This window comes from Haemorhous mexicanus, chromosome 5, assembly GCF_027477595.1.
Source record: "Haemorhous mexicanus isolate bHaeMex1 chromosome 5, bHaeMex1.pri, whole genome shotgun sequence".
NCBI lineage: Eukaryota > Metazoa > Chordata > Aves > Passeriformes > Fringillidae > Haemorhous > Haemorhous mexicanus.
Genome location: NC_082345.1, coordinates 72,301,014 through 72,329,007, shown reverse-complemented (window position 1 = coordinate 72,329,007; position 27,994 = coordinate 72,301,014). Strand labels below are relative to the sequence as shown.

Here is a 27,994-nt window from a genome sequence, read left to right as displayed (position 1 = left end):
CCATGCTCAGCTGGTGCCACCTGGGCCAGGGACTCACCGTCACACTTCAGCCCCTGCCGTGCCAGGCCCCAGAGGAGGGTGCCACAGTGCTCACAGAAGGTGGGGCTCTTGTAGTTGTACACTTTGAAGCGGTGGGGCATGTCGATCTTGAACCTCTCCTTGTGGAACTGCAAGACAAAAGCCTAGCTGAAAATCCACTCCTCATTTCCACCTCAGCTCCGTGTGGAAAATCAAACGTGTACCACAGAAGCTGGTTTCAATACTGCTCTTTTATCCTTGGGTATGACTGCCAAGCAGAAATTGTTTATCAGGCACACAAACCCAAATTTTGATACATAGTGACTGCAATTCAGAGGGAATTGGGTCATTTCATCCCTGGCCTTGACCAAAGGACAGCTTGTGCCTCATTAACATACCCAGGCTCCCCTAATGCTCAGTGGGAAAACACTGGTTCTTTTAAAAATCATTCACCTCATTCTGCAATGGATGCCTACATATGTTGTCATGAAACACTCCTTGGAAGAGCCTGCTGTAATTCTTTTAGTATGAAAGGTGATGACAAAGTTGGTTACATCTACCCTGGAGGTGTCAGAAGAGAAGGGAGAGCAATCTCATCTATAAAAATTGTAGAGATGTAGGACACAAGGTAAAGGGAATAGTCCTCTCAGGAGTTTAAGATCTGTTTTTGCCTACCAAAAAGAAAATTTTAGAATAAATGAACATGAGAAAAATAAAGCAAATAACAGTGGAGAGATCAGATCTCCCACTGACTGTTTCAGATAACACAAGCACAGACTTGTTCTGGCACAAATCTGAAAATTCAGCCTCATGTCCAGTGTAACATTGGATAATGAAGAGTTTTCTCCAGGAAATCTCCACCTCATGTCCATGACTTCCCTCTGAGTTATACTTTATGCATTAGAAAAATGTTAGTTCTGATACAGCAACTGCTTATTCTGCAGCTGCATTTGAGTAAATCTTAAGTAGGAGGTAATGAAATCACTGGGAACATAAAAAACAAAGGGCACAGATCAGATTACAGAGTCCTTAGCTCAGTAGGTCCTTTTGCTTCATCAGAAGCTGCTTTGCAGTGGTGTAGGAGAGATCTGAATGACACTCAAGATATTTTAAAGGGAATCAGAAAAATAAAATAAAATAAAATAAAATAAAACAAAACAAAACAAAACAACAACAACAACAACAATAATAATAATAGTAATACAACCTACCATTGTTTCTCTGCTATTGATTGCTGATCCTGTACACTTGGCTATTACTTTGTCAATGCACTTCTTATGAATGGCAGCATTACATTCTGCAACAGCAAGGGTGTCATGGTTTTAATAAAGAAATTTCTTAAGAAAAGATTAAGTAAATAATCACAATAAGAAAACAAAAGAAAGTTTCTTACGTCTGCATTGATAGCCTTGTTTATTCAGACCCCTGAAATGAACAGAGCAGTGGTTAATCCTGAGTTGTCTGAAAGCCTCAGTAGAAGAAAGGAGAGCAATAATTATCAAAGAAGGAGAACAAAATTGCTTTGCTTTTTATCACTCTTTGTAGGGATTATTTAATTTCATTATCCTCATTTAATCTAATGGTGGAGTGATTCTCTATGGTTCTCACAGCCTTTTCAGGCCACATTCACATCCTGAATTTCATGATATCCCAACAGCAAACTGGACCAATGAGAAATGCCTGTGCATTTCACCAAACCAAAAAATATTTGTAAAAAATAAACTAAAAAGTGAGGGGAATTTTTCACAGTTGGAATTAGAACTGCAAACCACATCCTTAAAGTGATGCAATAACTCTACACATAAGATGCCAAGGGTCTTACAGGAGGAGCACAGATATTTAACAGGGAATCATGGAGTGTTTTAGGTTGGAAAAGACCTTTAAAATCATCCAGAAAAGACCTAAAAAATCATTCAGCCCAACCATTAATCCAGATCTCACCCATGTTGCCCAAATGTTGCCCATTTCCATGTCCAACACTAAACCACGTTCCCAAGTGCCACAGTGACACCAGAACTGGCTCCTGGGGTTAAAAGAAGAAGAAGAAGCCCAGATCCTTCTCCATTTACCATACAAACTCGTGGCACACAGAGCAGAAGGTGGGCTGTGGAAAGAAGGTGGCTGTGAACTCGTGGCACTTGACGTTGTGGATTTTGGCCTGTTTGATGGCTCCCCTGCGCTGGTGCAAGGAGAAGAAGCTTTCAGTCTCACAGTCAGCCAGGTCCTTTGCATCTGGGAGGAGAGGAAAGGTATTTAAGTGTACCCTGTCCTGCTCAGGTGCATCAGAAAATGCAGTTGCTCAAATACTACGTGACTGAAGCTGATGATTTACTCATGGTAATGAATACTCAAAGAAATAGCATTTAATGAAACCCACAAAAGACTCACTTGGATGGTTTTTATCCACCATTCCTACACTAAAATGACTTTAGACTTGGGACACTGAGCTCTCTTGACTATTCATGACATTGCTCTTGAAACCTAGAACAAAAATTCCCAAGGACAGGTAATTTAAACATAAAATTCTGACTTTGTATGGCATTGAAGAAGCCCATCCTAAAAAGGATGAAATTACATAAAAATTAATAATTACTGATATATGGACACAAACACACATGTATGTGTGTGTGTATATATATTTATGGGTACTTAACAGAATCCTTTCTGTGTGCATATACAAGTGTCAGTAAGCACATATTTATGTCCTAGGATATTCTTGTTATTTTTCCATGCCAAAGCACTTGCCTTGCTGTTTGCTGTGCCCATGCTGTTACTCACAGTTATTTAAGCTTTTTGGGACAGCAAACAAACCAATTCTGACTTCACGTGCTCTTCTACATGTGCTTCTGCCTACAAATCTGATATTCACAGAGAAAATCAATCTCTGTTTAGTTTCACTCCTGCACTGCACAGTGAGTCACTCAGGTAACCTGTAGGAACTGGTTCCCTGTGTGATCTGATGCTGATCTTGATATTTGTTATAGAAGCACAACTTGCATTTTCTCTTCTTTGGCCTCCCTAACACCTTTTAATACACAAACAGAAGTTCAGTCTACATTAAAGGTAGGGATGGTTAAGAAAATATCAGCATGGCCATGGCTGCTTCTCTGTTTCTATAAATGGAAGAACCTTCCAGGTATCTGCACCTCACAGCTACATCCCACACCTGAGGATATGAGAATTCTGGCAACAAAGATGGGAGAATAAGACCAAGCATTTGAATTAAACCTATTTCCTCCAACAAAGCAGAATGCAGCCCTTTCTACAAAAAATTTTCCCTAATAGCCAACCTGAGGCTGTTTCCTGAGGCCATTCCCTCTCCTCCTGTCCCTGTTCCCTGGCAGCACAGCTGACCCCCCTGGCTGTCCCCTCCTGGAAGGGAGCTGTGCAGAGCCACAAGGTCCCTCCTGAGCCTCCTTTTCTCCAGGCTGAGCCCCTTTCCAGCTCCCTCAGCCACTCCTGGTGCTCCAGACCCTTCCTCAGCTCCATTTCCTTCTCTGGACATGCTCCAACCCCTCCATGATTTTCTTGCAGTACATAAAGCAGAATTATTTCAGAGGGAGCAGCCTCCTTATGTATCTGTTCTGTCTTGTTTAGCATAATGGGAATAACTGCCATTTAGTGGTAAAACCAGCCAAAAAATCTGCCTTGCAAATCACAGAAGAATAGTCACCACACAACAAAAATCACTTTTCTGGAGTTTTTGTTTCAAGCAGTTAATGTTTGTTGTTATGGATCAGTCAGTAATAACATAGGCACTGCTTTTAGTGAAGACACCATGTCTGCCCCACAGCCCAGAAATCACAGCTATAAATTAACAAACAGAATCACTTGCCACTTATTTCCAGGAAGTATCTTGCATTCATCAGCATTCGCCCTTGAGGCTTCAGTTCGAGCTGGTTGAGATAAGTGAAAAACAAGAAAAAAGTCCATTAAACAGTCATTCAGAGAAGGGAAAATCTTTTCAGATGACTTTCAAGCTATCTCCTTTTCCCAGTGGGAACTGATGAATAGCAATGAATGCTAATTTTCAGGTTGCTCATACCCATGTGAGGCAACAAGGTAGGGTAGGAGCAACTACAGAGAGAGGAGTGTTGATCACATATCAAACACCCAGAGCAGCATGATAGGAGAGATGAATGAGATTAAACCACAGATCCACCTGCCTGTAGAGGTAGGTAGTTTTTTAGACACCAAATTAGGACCAACACTACCTACAGAAAAAACCTGTTCCCAATGGATCCTGCAAGGGGAAAGTGGAAGCAGTTCAAAAAACCCAGCCAGCTTCAGACAGGTGATGCTGAAATCTTTTAGGCACTCAGTTCTGCAAGTCTAACTTCTTTACAGTCAACCTGAGGGATGCTACAAGCTCATTATTGTGGTGCTATGGTCTAGTTGAGGTGTTGGGCTGGGTTGGACTCGATTTTGAAGGTCTCTTCCAATCCAGTCATTCTGTGTGATTCAGGCATTTTTTAGGGCCTCCCCTCTGGACTTGGCAATTCCCACCTACCTGACTCATCATCCATAAGTGTTTTGGAAATCTCAATCCACTGGACTATGTATAAGCTGGATTTTAAAGATTTCTGCCAGGATCTTTCTTGCTTGGACTAGCAGGGAACACAACCTTACATTCAGCATTCTTGTGAAGCCTGTTCAAATTTACACCACCAGAACTTCAGTGATTTTTAAGGAGTTGCTCTGACATAACTCTGAACTCAGGCAGCCGTGAATCAGCTACTTGATATCAGATAAAATTTTTAAAGCTGTTTCCCCAGAGAACATAAAATAACTCATGTTCAGCCAGTCATACTAACATTTGTTCCCAGTGGGTTTCCTCAGCAAAGATTAATACGTGGGCACAGCTCACCTGAAGCAGGATCCTCACTAGCACAGGACAGGTTTCAATTAAAATAAAAGTGCCAAGCTCTTCTCTTCTGACAGGTCTCTCCCTCAAGTCACACCTAAGTAGTCTCAAAACATTATTCCAGCCAGTCCCCACTGTGCTGCTGGTGACAGCCACAGCCTGGCACGGACACAAGGACACCTCCCCTTACCCTGCAGCAGCTCCCCAGCACATCCTGCAGGAGAAGGGAGTGATGCTCACCCATATCTCTGTCTTCCCATTGCTCTTTTTGCACCTCTCTGCCAGCACCTTCAGCTCCACTGTGGTCTCTGAGACCATTTCAGCACTTTTGTCCTTGACCACGATGTGCATGACCCGGCCATTGTTGATGTGGGCATCAAAAGTGCTGTTCCAGGGTGGGTACATGGTGGGCTTCTTCTGCACATACACCTGGCCATTCTCTGTTGAGAGAGAAAACACAAATCCATGCAGTGAGGGCAGTTCATGAGACCAAATACAGACATCTACCCTAAAAAAGGTAATTTTCACCCTTGACTCCAAATTCTGCTGAGGAGTTCTCTCATGCTGACTTCAGCACCATAAATACCCATTTCTAATCAGGTGAATCCCATCCCACACAACTACCTTGTTTATCATCTGTCCCAAGAAACTACAAAATGAGACAGGTTTGCTTCAAACCCCCAAAAGCTGGGGGCACTTTGGGATTAATGTCCAGCCAAGTAGCCAACTAAGGGATGTTAAAACATGAACTGTCTTGCAGACCTGTAACTGTCCCACAGGGATGTAGAGTTTTCAATGAAACAAACTTTCCCTAATGCATTAATTCCTCTTCCTTCACAGCATCTTAATGTGGTGATGGGTAAAAAAATGGGTATCTCTGAGGTTTGCAGAGGTTTCTCTGTAACTGGGTCTCTCTGAAAAGAATCTCAGCCAGATTTATTTATCTCACAGAACTAGTTTTACTTCATATAGCCCTGTAAAAGTCTTGGATGCTTACTCAAGGTAAATTCTATATCACACTTACCCTTTGTAAATGTTCAACCCATCAAATGCTGAAGCTGAAGGAATAAGAGAAAAAAAGCAGCAGAACTGTGACCCCTGTCTAAAGGCCCTGCTGCTATTTCCAATAATCCCAGATGGAAAAGTACATGCAGCTGGAAGATAACACGTGCTGATGAAAATTTTTCCCTAAATTAGAGGACTACTCCACAAAAAATCCAAGACAAAAATGAGACATAAACTTTCCAGCATCCCGGAAAACAGAAATCTCAGTAAAGGACCATCATTTCTTTGCTGCATCAGTGAAAAAGCCACAGATGTGAAACACAGCACTTGCAAAACAAGTGCTTTCATTTGTGTTGCACTCCAGGACACCAGGCTTAAATAAACAAGCCCTGGAATGTGAATGAACTGCCCAATATACGGGATCAGACAGTCACCCCTGGTGCGTCCTGCTGACGGCTGTGGAATTCTGCCAGGGATTAATCTAACCCCAGGCTCCTGAAAAATGAAATTGCAACTGTCTTTCCTGGGGAGCAGCTTCTACTGTGGCTGGGAGAGCTTTTCCTGGAGGATTTGCTGAGTTCAAACACAGAGCAGGTGCCTTCATGAAGCAAATGTCACCAAGGCAGGTGGCAAAATGGCACCCGGCCAGGTGGCTTGTGAAGACAGAAGCCACTTTTAAAGGGCAGACTCTTTTTATATCTCAGAGGCACATATAATTTCTGAAATATTTTGTCATCAGTTATAAATTGCTGGAACACCTCCAACTATATGGAAGTGTGGTTTGTTTTTCAGGTTTTCTTTGGTTGTTGGTTTTTTTGTTTTGTTTTTTTTTTTTCCAGATTGCATTATAATGTGACAGGGTTCCTTTTACAAAATAAGCAAGTGAAAAAATGTAAAAGGCTGCCCAAGATTTATCCAGAACTTCTGAAATTCTTCACTGTGGTCTTGTTGTGACATCCCTGTGTCCACAGAGGATGTTCAACACCCCCAGATCCCTGGGGACCAATGACCTTTTCATTATGGCTGGTTGACAAGGGACAGCCTTTGGCATGAGCCCAAAGTCAAACTCCCTGATTTTGGAAACACTTTTATCATCTATCACTGTTCTGTTTGCAAAAACCCAGCCAACCAACCAAACAAAAACAAAACCAAAAAGCCCCACACTTTGCCAGTGCTAAACATAGAACCACAGAATGGTTTAGGTTGGAAGGGACCTTTAAAAACCATCCAGTTCCATCCCCCTGCCATGGGCAGGGACAACTTCCACTAGACCAGGTTGCTCCAAGTCCTGTCCAACCTTGAACACGTAGGCATGTCCTGCCCTGCTCAGCAGTCATTTCTGCTCTGAAAAACTTCTTCGTGGCCAAGTATCAGTGCACAAGGCCAGGATGATTTGCATCTCTCATCAGCTGTGCAGCTGGTCCACTCCTACTCCTTGGTCAAGCCAAAATTTTAGCCAAAATTTGTATATCAGGTGTGTGTATATATATATATATATATATATATATATATATATATATATATATATATATATATATATATGTATATATGTATGTATTTTAAGTCATTACAATGGAGTAGCAATTGCTTTGTTAAACCAGGGAGCTGGAGAGCAAATTATGACCAAAATAAAAATGATCATGAAGCAGGGATAAGACACAGTTTAGCGGTGGATTAACAGCTGGACTTGACCTCTTTGGAAGTCTTTCCCAATCTTAATGATTCCGTGATTCTACCTCAAATATATTTAGTTAATGGTTGTCTGGAGACCTTTTGCCTTCTTGAAGCCTGTTAGAGCATGACAGCTCCTTGGGATGGTGACGGAGAGCATTCCTGGAATTTGGAGTCAGGCTCAGCTCCCTGCACGTCAGACAGAGACCTCTGAGTGGTCTGTCTGGTCAGGGGAGAGCTTTTCCAGGGTGTGATTCACCACACTCATCATGGATGTGTTCCTCAGGCTGGGATTGCTCACACATCAGTACCTGGGAATTAAAGGGTGGATGGATTCTGTGGTGGCCTCACTTTCCTCAGTGCCCTTAAGGTAAAGTTGTCCATCCACACATTTAAACATCCTCCAGCAGATTAACACCTCCCACAGGTGCTTCAGCCCCCTCCAGGAGAGGAGGGTGAGGTGAATCAGCCCCAGGAGGTTCACTGATGAGATGAGTTCCCCTGGCTGTCCCACCAGATGAAATTTCATCCCAGCAAACAGAAATCTCCTAATAGCAGAAAGTCACTTCCCTACACTCAACCCTCATTAATGGAGAAAAGTTCCCTCAAACACAAATTTGTACTACTTGTTGGTAGAGGATTTATTATAATAATAATAAAATTATAATTATTACAGTAATAATTAAAATAAATATAATTATTATAATGATTACTGACTCTGAGGAGCATTACAATTATATCCCTTAGAAAATACTTTTGTGTTTGTTGGATACCAGAAAACACTTTCAGCTCTGTGTTAGACAAATAAATATAGGACTGTTCTGACCAAGTTGATTTATTCACTTTTGAACTGACACAGATTTCAATTGAGTTATGGCTTTCAAAAGCCTCATTAAAGCAAACAGCCAAGCTCTGCACAGAGCTAAAACAGAATGCATTTTCGGATAAAAGTGAGATCTTAGGGATATCTTGTCATGCAGTGTTTTCTTTCCTTTTGAATTTACTATTCACCAAATCTTCCATTATTATTTGAAGTATCATTTAAGGCAAGACAAAGCTCAATGTGATAAATGCTGACTCTTAAACAAAAAATGAACCCCAGTGAAATACTGAACTATTACAAAATCCTAATTTTTTAAAACTACTTTAACATCCTCTGGGGATTACAGTCATAGGGATTCTCAATAAATAGAGATTTCTGTGTGGATTTTATTTTTCAAAGAATCACAGCAGTCAAATTAGAAATTTATCAAAGATTTAAGCTAAATATCAGCCAATATAAGTAACTGCCTAACACTGAAGGTCTTGCTCTTGATGATCCTTCAAAAGCACAACTGGAGAACTTTTCATCCTTTTAGTGGAATTATTTTCATGCATAAGATATATAATTTTTTTTTTTTTAAAGGAGGACTTATCAGTGTTGTTCAATCAGGACAAATGTGCAACAATCCATAGATCCAGACACACCAAACAGTTTCTCAGGAGGTTTCATTTTCGAACCTTTTACACAGCACAGCAATCACACAGATAAATTAACTATTTCTGCAGACACTGGGCTGTTTGAGTACTTTTTTTTTTTTTTTTTTTAATTATGGAAGTGGCTGTATCTGTCAGTTTCCCCCAAAAATGTGATTAACAAAGACGGCCCTACCAGAATATTTTAGCTCACTCAGATTTCACCTGTCTGGGGTCCCACTGACAAACCAACAACTGGTCTTGGAAGGGTGAAACCAAATACAGCTCAGCTCATCTGCTCTGTCACATGCTGGGGCTTGTAATGCAGCTGATAATATCCTCAAATTGGAGATACAGATTTGTTTGGCACCATCTTAAAGTCAGATTGCCTTGCAGACCATGCCAAACCAAAACTTGCACTGTGCCGGGACACACAAAGGGCTTCACAAATCTTTACAAAGTGGGGTTGGAAATGGATGATCTTTGAGGTCTCTTCCAAGCCAACCTATTTTATGGCTCATTCTAGTTACCCACACATAGGAAGTGACACAGAAAAGCACAGACATGACCTATAGAAGCCCCCATCCACACTCAACCCCTCCCCACTCACCTGACTCCACAGCTTCTTTAACCATCACGGCGCAGTAGGGGTTAATCACCTCTCCCTGGGATGGCAGGTAAGGGCCACTGTCATAGTTGGACAAACCAATCCGCAGGAAGGGAGACATGACAAGTCCTGTGCCAAGCAAAAGACAGGCAACACTTGGGAGAGAGTCTAAAACTTCCCCTGGTTTTGACCAGCCCCTTATCTCCGTCGGGCAGCGGGACGCCGACCGCTAGTTATCCATCCAGCTGGAGCCTCTCTGACTTCCTTCCACAGACTGAGCCAGCACTGCTGGACGTGCCCAAGGTACTGGAACTCAGCTCTTGGCTTAACCACGGAGCTGAACTCATCACAGGGCTGGGAAAACCCACAGGAGCAGCCCTGAGCACTGCTGACTTCACGCCGACCGCCGGGAACGAGGATGACAATGCACGGGAGTCACAAATCAGAGCTTGCTTGGCCTGGGGTGAACCTCTGCTGTAACTGGTAACTCTTGTTGAGTCACATCAAGAGCCTGAATGCTATGGGAGTAGAGAGGGGTTTGGGAATACTGTTGGAAGCCTGCAAGCTGAATGTGAAACTGTGAAATAACTGTGCACTATTTATATATGGCATGGGAAGGAGCTCAAGCATTCCTGGGTGCTGAACCATATTCACAAGTGAAGCTATAAAGAGAAAGTTCAGCTCATATGAACCACACTGTATAGACAGTGAAACAAAATACCCCACCAGAAAAAACAGCACCTCAGGATTTACTTTAAGCAGCTGAAAACAGAAACAAATACAATCAAGGTGCCAGGAAACACTACAAAACCTTTGGGCTGAACCATTACAAAACTTTCTCTGCAAGGTCTTTCAAAGCCTTCAGAGAGAAGATTTAGTGAAACCAGAAATTATTAACTGTTGTAGCTAGTGCCCATCATTTTACCATCTGGGCCCAAAACTGGGATTTACCACCCAACTTTTGTCTCATCATCTGAGCTTGTCATTCCTGACTTCTCTTCCTGTCAATGGGGAGCAAGAGGCACTTTGAACTCAGCTGTAGATGTCTGTCTTGGACCACCAGAGTAAAAAGCCATCAGTGCTATCACCAGCTGTTATCTGTCAAATATATTGACAAGGACACATTGTTCAAGCACAACAGCAAAAGGATGAATGACTTGTGGTGTGGGATGCAGCCAAGTCTCTTCTGCATTTTACACATAAAAATTATCTTTGTGAAGGGAAGCTTCTCTAGCCCCACACAGAAGAAATTCTATGTTTTTTGCTGGGAATAGCATTTTCTTACCTGCAAATGGTATTTTCCTGACAGATGAGTTCAGTCTCTGAGAGGGACTTCTCTTTTCATCACTGTTGTGGACAACATGGAAAGGTTTTTTTCAGCTGAATGAATATCTGCTCCTCTGTCCAGGCTGACTTCAAAACCTGCCTCACTGTTCAAGGACACAGGAGGCAAGATCATCAAGGAGAGAGGAGAACTTGAGGAACCAAGATGTAGCCCTTTGCTGGAGTGTCTTCTCTCTTCCCCAGCAGTGTGGAGTGATGAGTTTCCATCAGGCCCTCGTACAAATGTCTGGGGCTGCTACAAAACCCAGAACAATTCTCTGGCAGCACATGGCCAGGTTGCAGGTTGTTGTTCCACTTGTATCCTGGATCTGATGAGATCTTCTCCTTCCTCCTGTTTTATAAAACAAAGACAAACTGATGCAGTTATTGCTGGGACTGGAACATCAAATCTTCTGGCTGAGTATTCACAAGCACTGAGAACTCACATTCCAACATTTTCCGACACAGATGGCTCATGAAGCAAACTGTCCGTGTTCTCTGACAAAGAATTTGCCTTCCCAGAAGGTTTCCCTAAATTTACTACTCTACATCAGGCCAATTTATACAATAAACAGCATCTGAAGACTCTCATTCCCATTTGAGCTCCTGGCTGTGTTAGCCAACAACCAGGCTGAGTTTTCAGGAAAACAGAAAAAAAGTCACAAACTCTCTTGGATACTGCACTCAAAAGAGAAGAAAACCACCAGGTGTCTTGGAAAGAGAGAAGAGGGCAGAGAAAGAGAAAAATGTCCTGTGGCTCATGTCTGTTTGTGCATCTCTAGGAATGCAGAGGTCATGGATCTCTGCATGTGGCATTGCCCTCGACCAGGAAAACATCAGAGCTTCTGCAAAGTCCCAGAAGCTGGGAAAGGCAAAGCACTGGGTGGGGCTGGATAAAGGCAATCAGGACAATCCTGTTCTCCTCTGGATGAGGGCAGCATCTCTGAAGGAGGTTTCACATTAGCCAAGTGCCTGATGAAACTGCTGTGGAGAGCCACTTGCATTTAGATGGATCCTCAAGCACAGCTAGACCTGTGGCACTGCAGAGAAGTGCCAGAGGGCACTTAAGAAGGGAAAAAAATCTCTTCAGTGGAAAGAAATATATATAATTTTTCCCCTCTCTGTGCGATGCAGACATTTATTATTACTTAGACATTTCCTTTGTTTCAGAAAACAAGAAGCTTATGAAGTCTAAAGACAAAAGGAAAAACAAATCAAAGGGTCTCTGGCAGCAGAGGTGAAATCCAAGGGGCTGTATATTTTGTAGCATCAATGTGGAAAGCTAAAGATGGGCAAAGACTAAAACCAACAGCACAAACATCCTCATTGAACCTCTGAGAGGGAACAGAAATGTCCTCTCTGCCTCTATCACACTGCACCAATTCTGGTCACTCCTGGGCAAGAAAAAGTGATGATCCTCTTCCAAATCCCTAATTCCTACACCTCTGGCTTTAGGACCTGTTGTTCCACAAGCAGGAGCAGGAGGAAATGCAAGGGGTTAAGCATTCCCTTACCAGGACTTTCCAAATTCCCCTTTAAAAGCTCAGAGTGGCAGTCAGAATTATTAGCCAGTGTGTTGGGCATCTAAGAACATAAGTGCTGCTAAAAGAATCCAAAGATCTTTTGATGGCTCCTCAGCAATAAAATGTGGTGACACTATTGACTCAGGTACTAAAGAAATAAAATGAGAACTAAATGTTTGAGTTGCAATTCATCACACTTCAATTAAATCAATGTATTCACAACGTAGGTAGAACTGTGAAACCATCTTGTCCTGATAAATACTCCTATCACTGCTCCAAAAAATCACTGCTTGGATGTGCTACAAGACACCTGCTCAGGTCTGTGGATCAGCTCCCTGAGCAGTGGCATTTAAAACTTTCCTTCATCTTAAATTCTGGATGTTCCCTCCCTCCCCTCTAGTGCAACTCTTCATTTTGGCTCTGTGCAAGCAAGCACCTCCTGATCAGGTATCCCAGAGATGTTGTGGAATCTTCACTCTTGAAATATTCAAAAGCCATCTGGCCATGATCCAGGGCAGCTCCAAGTATCCCTGCTTGGGCAGGAGAGAGGGACAAGAAGAGGTCACTTCAAAGCTCAAGCAGGGGGACAAGAAGAGGTCACTTCGAAGTTTAAGCAGCCTGTGGTTCTGTGAAGACACAGGGGGATAGATCTCACCAAAACCCAGATGTTTGCAGCACCTGCATCCCCATGTCAGGCAGTCCTCTGGGCTCCTGAGAGAGGAACAGGGGGAAATTGGCACCCTCAGATCCTGAGCTGGAACCACCAGTGTGAGATTTCCCTCCTGTGAGAGCCACTGGGGATTCCTGGGGGTGATCCGTTCACATGAAGCACCTTCACTGCAAGATGTGGTGTTGATCAGATTCTTCAAACCATTAAAATTTCAATGCATCCCTTCAATGTATCAAATCTGAGAGACTTGTGCTGGGACTCCACATAAACCAGTTTATTGCAGGAGATGCTCTGCAGCCTCCAGCAAACAGGTGAGAACTTTTCACCAGCTGCAAAGCAAATAGTGGGTTTGGCACAGCCAGAGTCAGCGCTGATAAACCAACAGCTGCCCTCCCAAGCCTTGCAAAGGCTGGCTCAAGCTTGCTAAAACCAGAGTTTACTGCTGTACCAGCCTCGTGTGAGCACTCTGCTCTGGGGTGGATTTCTTTACTCTGCCCAATAAATCAGACAGATAACTGGTTTCCTGCTTTTCTCTCTTCTCTCCCACTGTCTTTCCTGAAACCACCTTGGCTTTGGCCCAAACATCTGTTTTCCAGGTCAGATTTCCAGGGTTTGCCACTACAGGACTGCTGCTTGGCTGGCATCCATGGCCATAAACAATTAAGCAACAGCACAGCTCAGCTCCAGCACGGCTCACTGTAATAGCAGCAGTTTAATTTAACACCACAAACAGCTGCACTGGATATGGAGAGTGTCTGCTTAATTTCCCAGTGGAAAGGGTCCTGTGAGGTATCTGGAAACCAAGGATGAAATGCAGCTTTCTGTAGGAGGCCACCTGCAACCTCTCCTACAGTGCAACCCCAGTAACTGGGGTTCAGCAATGCTGCACCCCACCTTGCTGGCACAGGGGAGCTCTGCCCACTCTGGAGAATAATGCAACACATGGAAACCATTCCCAGATGATATTAGGAAGTAATAAACTCTTTAACATCCTTAATGAATTGTGGCTAAGTAGAGAGGAAGAAATGAGTTCCTGCTCCCACACAGCAGAAGATCTGGATGGAGGACAGCTGCCAGTGATGGCATTTGTGCTTCTGCCTTTCTCTGACTGAAAATGGATGCATGTATGACACAGTAAAGATGGCAATTTACTGAACAAGGGCCAGCTGAAAAGAGAAATATTTCTGGATTTGAGATGCTGCTTTTTAATGTCATCAAACTCATTTTCTCAAGGTCAGAGGAACATTTCCAGCTCTCTCCTTTTTTTTTTTTTTGAGGCAAAACTGCTTGCAAAACGAGTTCATAATCTCCAGATCAGCATCACTATGAGGGAAAGGATCCAGGAGTTATAGCTGGAGGGTATGAACTTTCTTTCACCCCCTTTCCAAGGCATATCCCAACAAAACAGGCAGGTCCTGACCCTGCAGAGATCTGTGTGTAAGGCTGGTGGAGACCTGCACATGAGCATTACACACCTCAAGGCCTTCTGCACATTTCAAGAGCAACCCTGAACACCAGCAGGATGGTTGAAGTCCCTTTCTCCATCCCTGACTAACTCCCTTTCTCCATCCCTGACTCCTCATATCCCACAGACCAAACAGGAGGGAGTGGGGATCTAAATAACTCCCATGAGTGACTCATTTTGGGTGCCCCTATCAGCTGTTATTTCAAAGGAGATCACACCAGCCTGCTCATGAAGGAGGAAGTTCAGAACCCCTCTGGGTGCCATCCAACATTTCTCACACTTTCCTTTGACAAGGATGTGGATCAGAGGAGGGAAAGGAGGGGAAGCTGCAGAGCCCTTTGATTTTCCCTCTCTCTGTTCTCAGCCACCCCATCTTCAACACCTCACAAAGGCAGAGGAGGGAGAGAGTGAGCCAAGCCAGCACCAGCAGTCTCTGATGGGATTGCTACAATACCTGACTCCACACAACTGAAGAGCCCCCCAAAACTCCCTGGAACCACTTGATTTCAAAACAGAGGTGATGCTCCCCACACAAACCCTTTCCCATCTCTTGCAGATGCAGAAGACCTGGGCAAAACATTTCTTTCCTCTCTGGAAATGAAGCTTGCAGGCTTTTCTAGGAGCAGGCACAGGGAAGGACATTTCTCCTAAAAACCCTCTGGGAAGTCTTGTGGAGCTGTGTTTGGAGGGAGTGGTGTGTATTGGTAACAAGATCTATCTCCTCTAAAAACCCTACAAATTCTGCTGAGCTCAGGGGTTTTCTTTTGTTGCATTTGTGGTGTACAAGGCAAGAATGGAACCTCAAGTCTATCTTCAGATCTTAAACATGATTAAACCAGAGTGGAGTTAACACAAGTGAACAGATTTACAGCTGTAGAAAGGTTGGTGTCCCTCCCAGTGGGGAATTGCAGGAATAGCTGCTGGCAATGCCAGTGGTCACTACAGTCATCCATGGACTCTAGGATGGAATCCTCAACCTTTCTAGGGACACCTGTGTAGCTGGGCCTTAAAACCAGGGAATTTGTGCTTTGCTATCCCCTTGGGTCTCCACACAACAATTCCTTCAGCCTGACCTAAACACAGGCTGTGCCCAAGGATTTTTATCAGCTTTTTACCCCAGTCATGCTGCAGCTCCCCAGTCTCCTCCAGCACAGCCTGAGGTCTCCTTAGAGCAGATTTCTCTAAAAGTAATCTCTCATTTCTCTGCTTGACCAGCAAGTTTGCAGCTGCATCCACCCCCTGCTCTGACTGACCCTGCAGGGATGTGGGGCCTGTCCTAAGCAGGAGTGATGATGATGATGATGGTGGGGGGGTGGTGTGCAGCAATGTTTGGTTGGGATAAAGAGGCTGGGAAATTGCAGCCTGTGAAGAGATTAAGGATGGATTCACATGAATGTACAGAGACAACTGCACTGCACACATGGGCTGCCAGCCCAGCTCCCAGAACACCCAGGACAGAGATATAAACCTCTGTAGGGGTGCATCTTGCCATCCTAAAGAGGCCATTTCAAACCAAGCCAAGCCCATCCTGGAATTGCTGTTTCTGCCCCATGATTACACAAAGCTGGCCAAGGTCAGTCCCAGCACTGGGCTTCAGCTGCCCCATGAAAAAGGACCCAGATTTTAGGTTTGGTCCAGGAGCAGATGCATTCCTGTCTAACAGTGATGACAGCTTGGAGAGACAGTGAAAAACATCTGGGGGAGGACCCCACACCAAAACCATCCACTCTGGAATGTGCTTAGAAATAGAAAAAGGGTCCAATGCACAGGAACACCCCTGAGCACTTTTTAATTTGCTTACAGAGGATACAAATTCTTCCACCAGAAGGAGAACCTCTCTCAGACAAGCCTGTTGTTTTCCAGCAGAAAATGTGAATGTCTACCTTGGCAGGGTGTTTAAAGCTGAAACCCTTGTTATTTGTGCAATTTGGAAAGAGAAGCAGAGCAGACCCACCAAATCTTTATGTGGATTAAACCCCTCCAGGTCCTGTCCCTCAAGCCAGGTCAGTTCTCTTTATTTTTCCTCACATTTAATGAATTTTTGTCACATGTGGTCCTGAAACGAAGCAATCTTTCTCACTTGTACTGTGGGAAAAATGCCCAACTATTCAATTTCCTCTCCTTTGTAAAACTTTTCTCTTTTTTTGGTCCATTTTTAGGGTCCAGTGTATTAAGAGCAACTTGCCAATTTTGCTTCCTTCTTCTCCTGGAAAACTTATGGTTAGTTTATTTTCCTGTATCACTTCATTTCTGCAACATCTGGACCACACAAGAAATGTTTTCAAAGTTACTATCCCTATTGTACTTATCTATATTTTTTAATACTATATTTTCAGGTTTTAATTGTCTGCTAACAAACACTGACCAAACCAGAAGTGGCAGAGCACTGTTTAAAAAACAACACAAAATTCTTTCAAGAGCTTTTCAATGTAATGAGGGAAATAAAAACATCCCAAACTGAGATGTAGCTACAATATGTCCTTTCCTTTTGTTCCTCTTGTTCATTAGCAATTTTTCTATTTAGGCATGATTTTGGCACTGGTTCACAGATTTCTTGCTCTGGCCTTTTGGGTGTTTTTTGGTGCTTTTTTAAATGACACAGGTGGAGTGTTCCTTAAATACTTCACCATCTTGTACCAGGATGTTTTTTAATGCACTGACTTCCTGCCAGTGCCAGCATCTGCACCTATTTTTTATTTTCTTTTTCTTAAATACAAAGAAAAAAAATCCCAAAGAGGGGTACAGACTTACGAACATCCTTCCTTGTGCAGGCACAGTTTCATGCTGTGATGAACTTAACTCAGCAGTGGAGGTATTTAAAGTCTTTGTTTAATCCAGAAATCTGCTCAGGGTATTTGGACTCTGGGTTACAGAAATGTTGGGCTGGAAAAGAGCATTTCACTCACCCCTCTGCCACCCAGCAGACTGTGTCTACCTCATCCTCGAGGTATCTGTCTGGCCATCTGTCAGCAGTGAAGCTTCTCCTGTGCTTGGTGTTGCCAGACACTCCTCAAAAAATAGGCAGATTTGTCACAGGAGACTCAGATCACAACTGGAGTTCACACTGGACATGCACACCTGATTTCTGTGGGACAAAATGGAATTTGGAGATGTAGGCCAGGCTGGATGGGGCTTGGAGCACCCTGGGATAGTGGAAGGTGTCTCTGTCCATGGCAGGGGCTTGGAATGAGATGATCTTTAAGGTCCCTCCCAACCCAAACCATTCTATAATTGTATGTATTTTAGGAAACTAATTTTGATCTGGGATTGTCCCATGTTTCTCCAGAGCTTGCACCATTATTTAAAGAGAATCACTGTTTCCTCCTCACTCCTCTGTAGCACTGGATGGTTTTTTTATCAAGCTCAGCAGATAGGAACTGCAAAAAGACCAAAAGACCATCCAGATAATTCATTTTAGGCGCCCCAACACCACCAGCCCAGCTTTGGTCCAGAGCCCTCAGCTGCCTCCCCCCTGCCTGAAATCCTCCCAGGAAGTCTGCAGTGACCTCTGCTCCTGGGAGCACCTGGCAGAGCTCACATTTTACAAAAAACAGCACCAGGGGTGACTCAGGTAATCCAGCCTTTTCCACAGCTTTGAAACTTCATGTTTATTCTGCTAAATATAATTACATAAATATCACCACCAGAAATCTTTTGCACAGCAGATGTTGGCAGATCTAGAGTTTCTGCCTTCATTCTCTGCTCCATCAATTTTTGCTGCCACAGCTTCACCACAATCACCCCCAATCTGCTGTTGTTGCTCCCATCAATTTCAGGTGCCACATCTGTGCCATCTCTTGTCAGCACCATCCCAACTCCACCTTCTGTGTCCTTCCCACTCCCAATGCCTCTGGACTCCAGCCACCCCCTTAAATAAAGCCTGACATATCATTCCCTCTTCCTCAGTCATATTCAATTTAAATTTAAATTCAAATCTGCACTCCTACTTAAATAAAGAAGCTCTGACTCCAGTTATGCTGAAAGTCCTCTTCCCATTTATAGTCTGGTGTCCTATTCTCAGTGTCAGAGCTCCAGATCAGTTCCTGGGAGACTTTCCAGCTCTCCATATCTTCCCACTCCACTCACCATTTAACTCACATCAACTTTATCATTTGTCCACCAGTTTCTTTCTGTGCTTCTGCCCTTAGCTATCTCCCTGACTGGGAGGGATATAGCACACACAGTGGGATGAAGAATGAAATAAAAACACAGAGAAAATTAATTTTAGTCCAAAGTGGTGAGAATCAGGTTTTTGGGATGTTTTTTTGTTGTTGTTTTAGTTTCTAATTTAGTTTCTGGGGGTTTTATTTTGGTTTTTTATATCACCATATGGCTGCTGAAGCAAACCTTCATGAGTTCATCTTCCCACTGTGAGAAGAGGGAAATGATGAACATGCAATGTCTGCTTCACCTCAGCATCACTGCCCCAGCTCAGCTAGGCAGTGCAGAGCACAGGGAATGTGCTGCTCCTCCTCACACACCACTGGCCACAGAACAGCTCAGTCACACACCCAGACATCCAGGTACACTCACAAAATCCCAAACTGGGACACATTGAAGGCCCCTTTCCTCTCTTCTTCACCCAAATAAACCAATTTCTGACCCCCAGCTCTGGACATTCACTCTCCTGCCTCCTCCATACCCATTTGCATGTGGACTGCTCACCCCAGGCCCCTTCACAAAGAGCAGAAAGAAAGAGATCTGCTGGGTTTTCAGTTTCCATTATCTCCATCTGGCTGACTGAAATGGGTCAAATGCCTGGTGACCTCAAATGCCTCCTTCCCCCAGGGCTGAGGGAAGCCTGGTTCAGGTGGAGGTGTGTGTCCTCACACAGACCCCACTTCTGACACCAGAGGGGATGGCTCTCACCTGCCAGCAGCTCAGTTAATTCAGAGATCAGCTCATGGGTGTTTTTCTGCATTGAAACCCCCAGGAGCTAAACCATTCTGTCCTCAGCTTTTTTTTTTTTTTTTTTTTTTTTTTTTTTTTTTTTTTTTGTCTCTGTATTGCAGAGAAAAAAAAACAAAACTGAGGGCAGGATGGTTTACAGCTCTCCCTAAGTGCAACAGACTGAATCAAAGTGCACTGAAACCTTTATTTATTTTCCATGGGGTTTGAATCTGGTCTTTAAATAAGGCAGAGGACAGTGCTAATGATTAGGAACTGGGAAAACTGACAGAAGCTGTAAAATTGAATTTTCTCATGAAGATATTTGGTAAAAGCACCATCCTTTCCAATTTCACTACAAAATACATTGCTAAGAATCACTCCATTTTGATGGGAGAAAAAGGGCTGTTCTCAGGAGTTTTTATTTACTTAACCAATGTTTTAATTGTTTTAATGACAATATCTGTAGTTGCCTTGACACCCTCCCCTGGCATGAGGGGGAGGAGGGAAAGGGGAGCTGAAAAGGGAAGCTGGAGGATGCACAGTTTTTACTATTTTACCCATGTTGTAAATCAAAACATAAATAGCAAGTGTTACTGTAAGGGTGGGAGGGGAAAACCTGGGTAAATTCAGCCCTCAGCACATGCACAGTCCTTCAAGACAAGCAGCAGTGACTCCCACAACTGGGCTTGTCTCTCTGTTTTCCATGGATAACCTTTTTCAAATCCCACTCACAAGCCAGAGCAGATCTCCACAAGCCTCAGCTGCTCTTTCTGCTCTTGACATATCAGCCCCCAAATGCCTCCCCTCTCACTCAGGCTCTCCTCCCACCTCAGCTGTCCCTGCTTTTGCTGCTGATTTAGGTAAGAAAGAGCAGCTTCACCAGCACACACAAACTGCACAGCAAAGGGAAATGACCACATCAAAAACCTCCTCAGAAGAAAATGCTCAGATCCAAGGGAAAATTAATCATGTATAAGTTTAGATTTGAAACAAAACAGAAGTTAAGCTTCTGCTCCCAGCACAATCTGGAGTCGGGTTCCTGGGGATTTATGGCACTGAGTGATCCCAAAATTTTGGCCCCAAAGGGAAAGTGACAGCCATCCAGCTGCTGTCTGTGATGTCCCTGAGTATCCCTGGGGATTGCTAGCTGCTATTTACAAAATCATTAAAAAGGTCATTAAAAGACCCAGCTGAATCAGGGCTCCACTTGTACCAAGGCAAAGCTGTGACACACCTGCATGGCCCAGGAAAGTCACTCCAGCTTTATGTGAGAGTGTGATCTCCTTCCCCATCCCTGGAAGGGTTCCAGGCCAGGATCTGAGCAACCTGGACTAGTGGAAGGTGTCCTTGACCATGGCAGGGGGGTTGGAACAGTCTTGAATAAGCCTACTAACCCAAACCATTCTGTGATTCAATGATTCTACAACAATTCTGCTGCCACCCTCTAGCAATACTCTATCTTTTACTTTTTCAGTGTTTTTTGGGTTAAAAAATAAAATTAAGGCCACATATCTGGGTAGTTTGTATGGATTAGGGCCTCTCCAACAGTCATTTAGCCCAAATGGGCAACTGCTGTTTTGTGTTTGATCCCAAGGAAAGAACTGAGTACAAAGTGATGAATTACTGCATCAATAAGGACAGACAGAGATAAAACATTCCCCTACTAAACCCAAGAAAAACTTCACTGTCAGCCCAGGGCTAGGAGTACATTTGTCAGAAGGGTTCCTTACTCACAAAAAAACCTCAGAATAACTTCACAAAACAACTCAGCCAGAGCCCTAGAGCCAGTCTGCTTTGAGAATCCTCTTCCACACTCAATCCCTGCATCCCTGAGATGAGCTACACCAAATCCTCACTCTCAGCTGATGGGTGCACTTACAGTGGTGGGACAGTCCTTCTGCTTGTTGGGATGGACTGGGCTTATTTGCTTGTCCAGAATTATGTGGTGCAATGACATTTGAGGCAGGAATTGCACTTCCTGGCCTGGGTGGGTGGCTGCTCTGCAATAAATTACCCCAGTGTGATGACAGAGGAGGAGTCTGTGCTTGACTTAGAGGTGTTCTTCAGGGTTTAAGTTGTCTGCTGTACTCTTCCTGGATCTTCCCAATGCCTCATACATGACAGAATCATAGGATGGTTTGGGTTGGAAAAGATCTTAAAGATCACTTGCCATGGGCAGGGACACTTTGGACTAGAGCAGGTTGTTCCTGTAGATTGCACTGATCCCCCACTGCTTCATCAGCCATACCTTTACCACCAAAGCCCTCCAGTAACACCTGCCAGACCTAAACACAGCTGAATCTATACCTTAAACCTTCATCCTTCTGCAGGAGGGAGGCCTGCATGAGGTGTTCCAGCCCCACACACCCCTTTCACCACAGACTTCTCTTATATGCACCTCCTTAACCCTTCCTCATGTTACTATCAATGTCTGGGATCACCTTTTCAAACCTGTTTCAAACATCATTTTCCTGCCTTTCTAAATGATGAAACCCACGGGAAACAGGTGGTGAGAAGTGCTTTTTGTTGCCATAGAAAATTCTAGTTATCATAAAGAATCACTTTTCTCCAAATAAAAAATATGGGTATTTTCTGAAGCAAAGTGATGGGTTTTGCTGTAGGGTCTGAAATATTTTAATAAAGCAAACTAATCATAATGACTCATCCATAAGGTTCCCACATATCCTCATTCTTTCTGCCAACCAGATTTTTCCACAGAGCCACATCTTCCCTGATCACTATTGCCATGGACACTGGAGACAGAGCCAACACCTTCCTGCACCACATGAAGATGTAATGCTGCACTTTGGAAGCCCCAGGAAACAACTGAACAGAAATGCACAGATCATCTTTAACTAAATTCCTACAAGACACAATAACAGCTCAGAATCAAAATATCTTTGTTGTGGACCAAAATATTTTCCATTAAAAAATTAAAAAAAAAACCCTGAGCATCTTCTGTGTTTTGGAAAGGAAAACTCCTCCATTTCTCTTGTTCTCCAAAGCCATCTGAGTCTGTAAACCCTGATGCTTCCAGCTGAGATCCTGCTGTTGTAACACTTCACCAGGGAGCAGGTCAGTGTGCTCAGGAAGAGCTGGAATCTTGCTACACACAAGGCTGCAACACCTCCCCCTTGTTTCCATCTCCTTCTTTCACCTTTTCTACTTCCTTTTGTACCATTAGTTTGCTTTCACTCAAACACGTTGTAGGTAAGAATATGTATGTATATAGAATTAATTATTTTTATGGATTCATGTGCAGTCTCATCCCCCCTCTCCTGTCAGGGCAGTTTTAATTATGGGAACAGTCCTCCCACTGACAAATTTGTTGATAATTCTGTCAGGGCAGTTTTAATTACGGGAACAGTCCTCCCACTGACAAATTTGTTGATAATTATCATGTGAAAAGTACAAAAAGTTTTTCAATGCCATTTTTGGATTTCTTTACGTATATGGAAGATGTTCTAACTTTCTCCTCTAGACGTCACATCAAATACTTTCCTTTAACTCTCCATGGTCTGCTAACCTTGGATGAAAATGGATCTTTTTCATGACTGTGGGTTCCCTGTCTATGTCAGGAGGTGATATTTTGGTAAATGAATGCAGATTTCTCATTAAGAACCCCTGGAGATGTCTGTGGCCAGGTTCAGCAGGGCTTGGAACAACCTGGTCTAGTGGAAGGTGTCCCTGCCCATGGCAGGGGGTGGAACTGGATGAATTTAAGGTCCCTTCTGACCCCAACCATTCTGTGATCTATGATTCTAACAGAATCATGCTGAATATCATCCATGGATGGGCCCAAGATTCATCACTTCCCTCTCCTCATTTGTTTATCATCCAGAAACTTTTTTGTCTTTTAGCATTGGTATTTCCTATGCAAATGCTCTGACTAGTTTTATTTCCTGCAGATAACTGGGATGATCAGGAAAGGAGAATACACTGCTTCACAATGAATGCCAAGCAAATTAAATGCTGTAACAATTGAGGTAGCTGATTACTGAGAAACAATCCAGCTCAAAATGGGTCAAATGTGAGGTGGAAATGACCATTTTAAAAAGAAAAAAAAAACAGAAAGATATCATGTTGAGATCATCCCCTGGACATCTCATGGGTCTTTACAGGAAATTCACTTGAGAGATAATTGAGCCCTACATCCTCACTATATGTGGCACTGTGGTGACAGAGATGGGGCACAGTTTAGTGAAAGCTGCACCAGCTTCTTTTCATCTCACCCTGGGTACATCCTTTAAAACTGTACATTTACTCCACTCAGCATTTCTGCCCCAAAGGAGCAAACACAGCACATGTTCTTTTGCATAGGTGGAAATAAAAATACCCCCAAAATGGATGTCACCACTCTGCCCCAGAAATCTACTCAGAAGCAATGGTGTTACTAAAAGGTGTGATAGCAACCAGAGGAATAATCCATTGCTAAGACAGCTGGGTGTGATTTGAAAAGTAATTTGGGTCCCTTCCACTCTCACCATCACAGTTAATAAATGTTATCTCTGCTGCTGGGTGTGATCTGGCTGGTGGTGAGAGATGAAAAATCTCCAACGGGCCCAATAAATAGCAATATTAACACAAGGAAGCAACGATGCAGATCAATCACAAAATTGACACAAAAAAGCCACGATACAACAAAAACACTGTGCAATTGGCTACAGAGAAGGGTTTGCAGTTTGGGCTGCCTTTGCCAACTTTTTCCTCCCAACCAGGAGCTGGATGCAAGGAGGCAAAGAGAGAACAGCAGCATGGGATGGAAACAAACTGTCAGGGAGTGTTTGCAGGCTGCTTCCAATGTCAATCACCAGAGTGATCTGGGGAATGTTTCTGTGTGAGAACAGGCACGTGAGCAACCCTGGGAGGGAGCTGTGCAAAGCTCCTGGTACCTGTGACTACAGGCTCAAGGCTCTGATTAATCCTTTCCATGGTTTCACACACACAGGTTTTGGATGTTCATACTGCTGTACTGACTTTCTCTTCCTTTTCTAAGAGTCACTTTCTCAAAGCTTAGGCAAAGAACAACACTGTTTACACAAATCCTGGCTTCAGCAAAATGGGAAGCAACAGCAGAAGCTGCAGCCAAGTGTTTTCACTTGGATCCATAAACACATGCATTAAAAAAGCCAAGAGCAGAACAGCTCTCCTGGCAAAGCCCTGGGAGGTTCTTCATACTTCACCTCCCTCCCAGGCTGCTGCAGAGCTCTTTGCAATTAAACTCAGGTAATAAGAGAAGAAACCAGAAAGTTGCCATCAGAAGTTATATTCACCACATCACTTCCTTCAGAACAATGTGGAAACAGAGACTAACCTGCAAAAGATCCTAAGGAAGAAAAAAAAAATTGGCATGTTGGGAAAGCTAAGCTGCTTCTCTTGTTTCCTCCATCCCTCCTTCCCTGCCTCTCCCTCTTTCCTTTGAGGTCTCCACCTCTGATGGGATTTGAGGCACATGTTGCTTCTGTGAGAAGCTCTGAGAGTCAACCGAGTAACTGAAAAGAAACACACTTGAGGCAGGAAAAAAAGAGCCTAGTTAGCTCCACCCTGGCAGAGTAATAACCCTCACAGCTCTCCTTGGGGTGGAAAAAAAAAATGAAAAGGTTTCCCCAGTGTAGCAGTGTGAGCACAAAACCAGCCTGGGCACAGGGGGCTGCTGAGCTGCAGGGTAGAGGTTCAGGAGGGAGATCTGAATCTTCAATAGGGCCTTAAAAAACAAATCATAAAATACATGTAAAAGTGAGGGGAAAGTCTAACTAACCTCTGCATTGCCTGTGCCAGTGCAACTGTGGCATCATCTTAAGGCAGGGATTCTTTCCAGGCCAAAACCTCGGCACAGGCTGAGCATCACTTGCTTTATTCACCTCATGTCCACACAGGGCTTGGCTAAAGAGTCATGTGAGGAAAATGAGGGGTCCAGCAGGGCTGAGGGAGTCTTGGCAAGTAAAGGCTGGCAGACACCAAAGTCTCATGTCCAGCCGAGACAGCAAAAAAGAGACAGAGGCAACAACGCTGGGATGCAGATTCAATTCTGATGTCAGGAGTTCAGGCAAGGGCAGCTCCCTGGTGAACTCCAGGAAAGCAGCATCCTAGGAGGCTGTCTGGTATTTCCAGCTGGAGGCAGTCCTGCTCCACCACATCCAGGTGGGACAAGAACCTCCTTGGAGCTCCTTGCTGGTCCCTCAACTCCGCTCCTAAAGCTCATTCCCCAGAAACTCACAATGCCTGGTGGCCTCAACAGGGATGTGAAGTCCTTTCTTCAATTAAAAAAGAAGGATAAAAAGAGAAATACAAAAAAAAACCCCACTCGTGCAGGGCCTCAAGGACTTGGCTGTTCAAGAACACAAAAGTTTGAACATTGCCCTTTTCACTGCAAATAGTTCTGCTGCTCCCCCAGCCTTTGTTTTTTTTTTAATAACAAGTTCAGTGAAACTTTATCTCTTCCTGCCCTAGTAACCCTACTAAATAATCTGCTGTTAGCATGACTCAATTGAGTGGCTTTCAGCCGCTGAAGTCGGTTTTTTTTTGCTACTGTTCTTTCATCGGTGCAAATGAAAAAAAAAAAAAAAACAAACTTGTAAAAAGCTTTCCTCTCTGAAAAGTATCACACTCCTGGAGATTAAAGCGCAGCTGAGAAGTTGGTTACTTGCCTGGTAGAAAGGATCTGATTACACCCAAGAGTTTAACTGTGTTCTAGTTCAACGTGTAGCAGAGAATTCAGCCGGGCTGGGGTTTCAGTGCCCTCCTCCGAAAGGAAACGCAGCTCGAACGCTGCGGAGCGGAGGAGGGATGGAGGGTTCATTCCTCTTCAACTGCCCAAATCTGCTTTCAAACTTATCGCAGCTCCTCTTTCTAGAACATTACAAACCCGACCCCAAAGTGATACATACCCAGCCGCTGAGATACAGCAAAGCCTCTAAAACTACTTTTCTGTCTGTCTGTCCTATCACACACTGCTGTAACCATGAAACACCTACAAATCATCACTGAGCCCAGCAGGAGAAAGGGTTTTCCCTCTATGTCTTCCCCAGTTTGTTCACTCTGTTGACTAAAACTGTTTGTAGCCGGTGTTTCATTGTAGTTGTTTCATTATGTTTCTCACTTTCCCTTTTTCTCTGTTACACGAAGATACACGGGAGAAAACAACGCTCTTTTTTAAAGGCAGGAAAATGTGATGGCGAAACCACAAACACTCGCAAGACACATCAGGTGGAGAAGCTGAAAGCAATTTAGACTCTTATTTAAGGGTAAAACGATAAATAAAACACAACTCTCCGGACAAACGCCAAGTTATCACCTTTAAAGCCCCGTAACAGCAGCGCCGATGGCTGCAGCGGAGCAAGTGACACTGAAATGCACCAAGCAGTGCCCTCAACTTTCCCGGTGCTGCTGCACCGCTTCTCCCTCGGAGGTCCCACCCGGCCCTGGCACATCGTCCCTGCAGCGGGACACCCTGCCCGGCCCTGCCCGCGCATCCCCCGCGCATCCCCCGCGCATCCCCCGCGCATCCCCCGCGCATCCCGCTCCGCCGGCGGTACCTGCTGCCCGCGCAGCGCGGCTCGGCTCGGATCAGCCCCTTTCGGCTCGGATCAGTCCAGTTCGGCTCAGTTCAGCTCGGCTTGGCTTGGCTTGAGCCCAGTCCCGCCCGGCACAGCCCGGCTCGGCTCTCCCTGGCTCGGCTAAGCCCTGCACAGACAAACTCAGCTCTGCAGAGCCCAGCCCGGCACAGCCCAGCTCAGCTCTGCAGAGCTCCGCCCGGGACAACACGGCTCGGCACAGCCCAGCCCAGCCCAGGCCGGCTCTGCAGAGCTCCGCCCGGCACAGCCCGGCTCAGCCCAGCCCAGCCCGGCTCTGCAGAGCTCCGCCCGGTACAGCTCGGCTCAGCCCAGCCCAGCCCGGCCCGGCTCTGCAGAGCTCCGCCCGGCACAGCCCGGCTCAGCTCAGCCCGGCTCAGCGCTCCCGCCGCCCCCGCAAGGAAGCAGCGCTCTCCGGGCCGTCGGCAGCCACCAGCGGGGCTGCCCTCGCTGCCCTTCCTCCTCCTCGTCCTCGGCACCACCGCCCTCCCCGCCCCCGGTGTCCTCTCCGTTTGCCCCCGCACATCCCGAGCCGGGCGCTGGGCATGGTGTCCCTTAGGGCTGGGGTCCCTGTTGCCGAAGGGGATACTGGCTGCAGTGAAACTCTCTCCCGAAATAATCAAACAGGACAACCTGACTTTTTTTGTCCCGGCTGCAAAGCATTGTTGTCGTGGCTGGCAGGGGGGGTTGCTGAGGTGTTGTGAAAAATGTGTATTTTATGATTGGCTTTTTGCAATATTAAAATGAATTTTATATGTGTTGTGTTAGAAAGTAATGCTGTATTAATTCTCTTAGGTAGTGTGTTAAATATAGTTTCAGGTTATAACATAAGGTTAAAATAGAAACTATGCTATGTAGGATACTTTTATTTCTAAAGAAAGGAGTCGCAGTGAGATAGCAGCCACAGGACACCTGAATCTTTCAGAGAAAGA

The 27,994-nt window shown here is 44.5% G+C and overlaps 1 protein-coding gene across 2 annotated transcripts in view; it reads right to left on the bottom strand.

Annotated features, from left to right (window-relative positions):
* PRKCQ (protein kinase C theta) overlaps positions 1-27,321 on the bottom strand; it is a 54,377-nt gene extending 27,056 nt beyond the window's left edge. Inside the window, exons 1-9 of one of the 2 annotated variants that reach the window (XM_059847545.1) lie at positions 27,027-27,321; positions 10,906-11,295; positions 9,624-9,749; positions 5,123-5,322; positions 3,854-3,914; positions 2,088-2,250; positions 1,412-1,443; positions 1,230-1,315; positions 38-167 (exon numbers count right to left, since the gene is read on the bottom strand). In XM_059847545.1, coding sequence (XP_059703528.1) covers positions 38-167; positions 1,230-1,315; positions 1,412-1,443; positions 2,088-2,250; positions 3,854-3,914; positions 5,123-5,322; positions 9,624-9,741 — 790 coding nt within the window. In that variant the 5' untranslated portion in view covers positions 9,742-9,749; positions 10,906-11,295; positions 27,027-27,321. Of the gene's footprint in view, positions 1-37; positions 168-1,229; positions 1,316-1,411; positions 1,444-2,087; positions 2,251-3,853; positions 3,915-5,122; positions 5,323-9,623; positions 9,750-10,905; positions 11,296-17,507; positions 17,619-27,026 lie in introns of those variants that run through there. The other variant, XM_059847546.1, reaches the window with a different exon arrangement.
* Between the last annotated feature and the right edge of the window lie 673 nt (positions 27,322-27,994).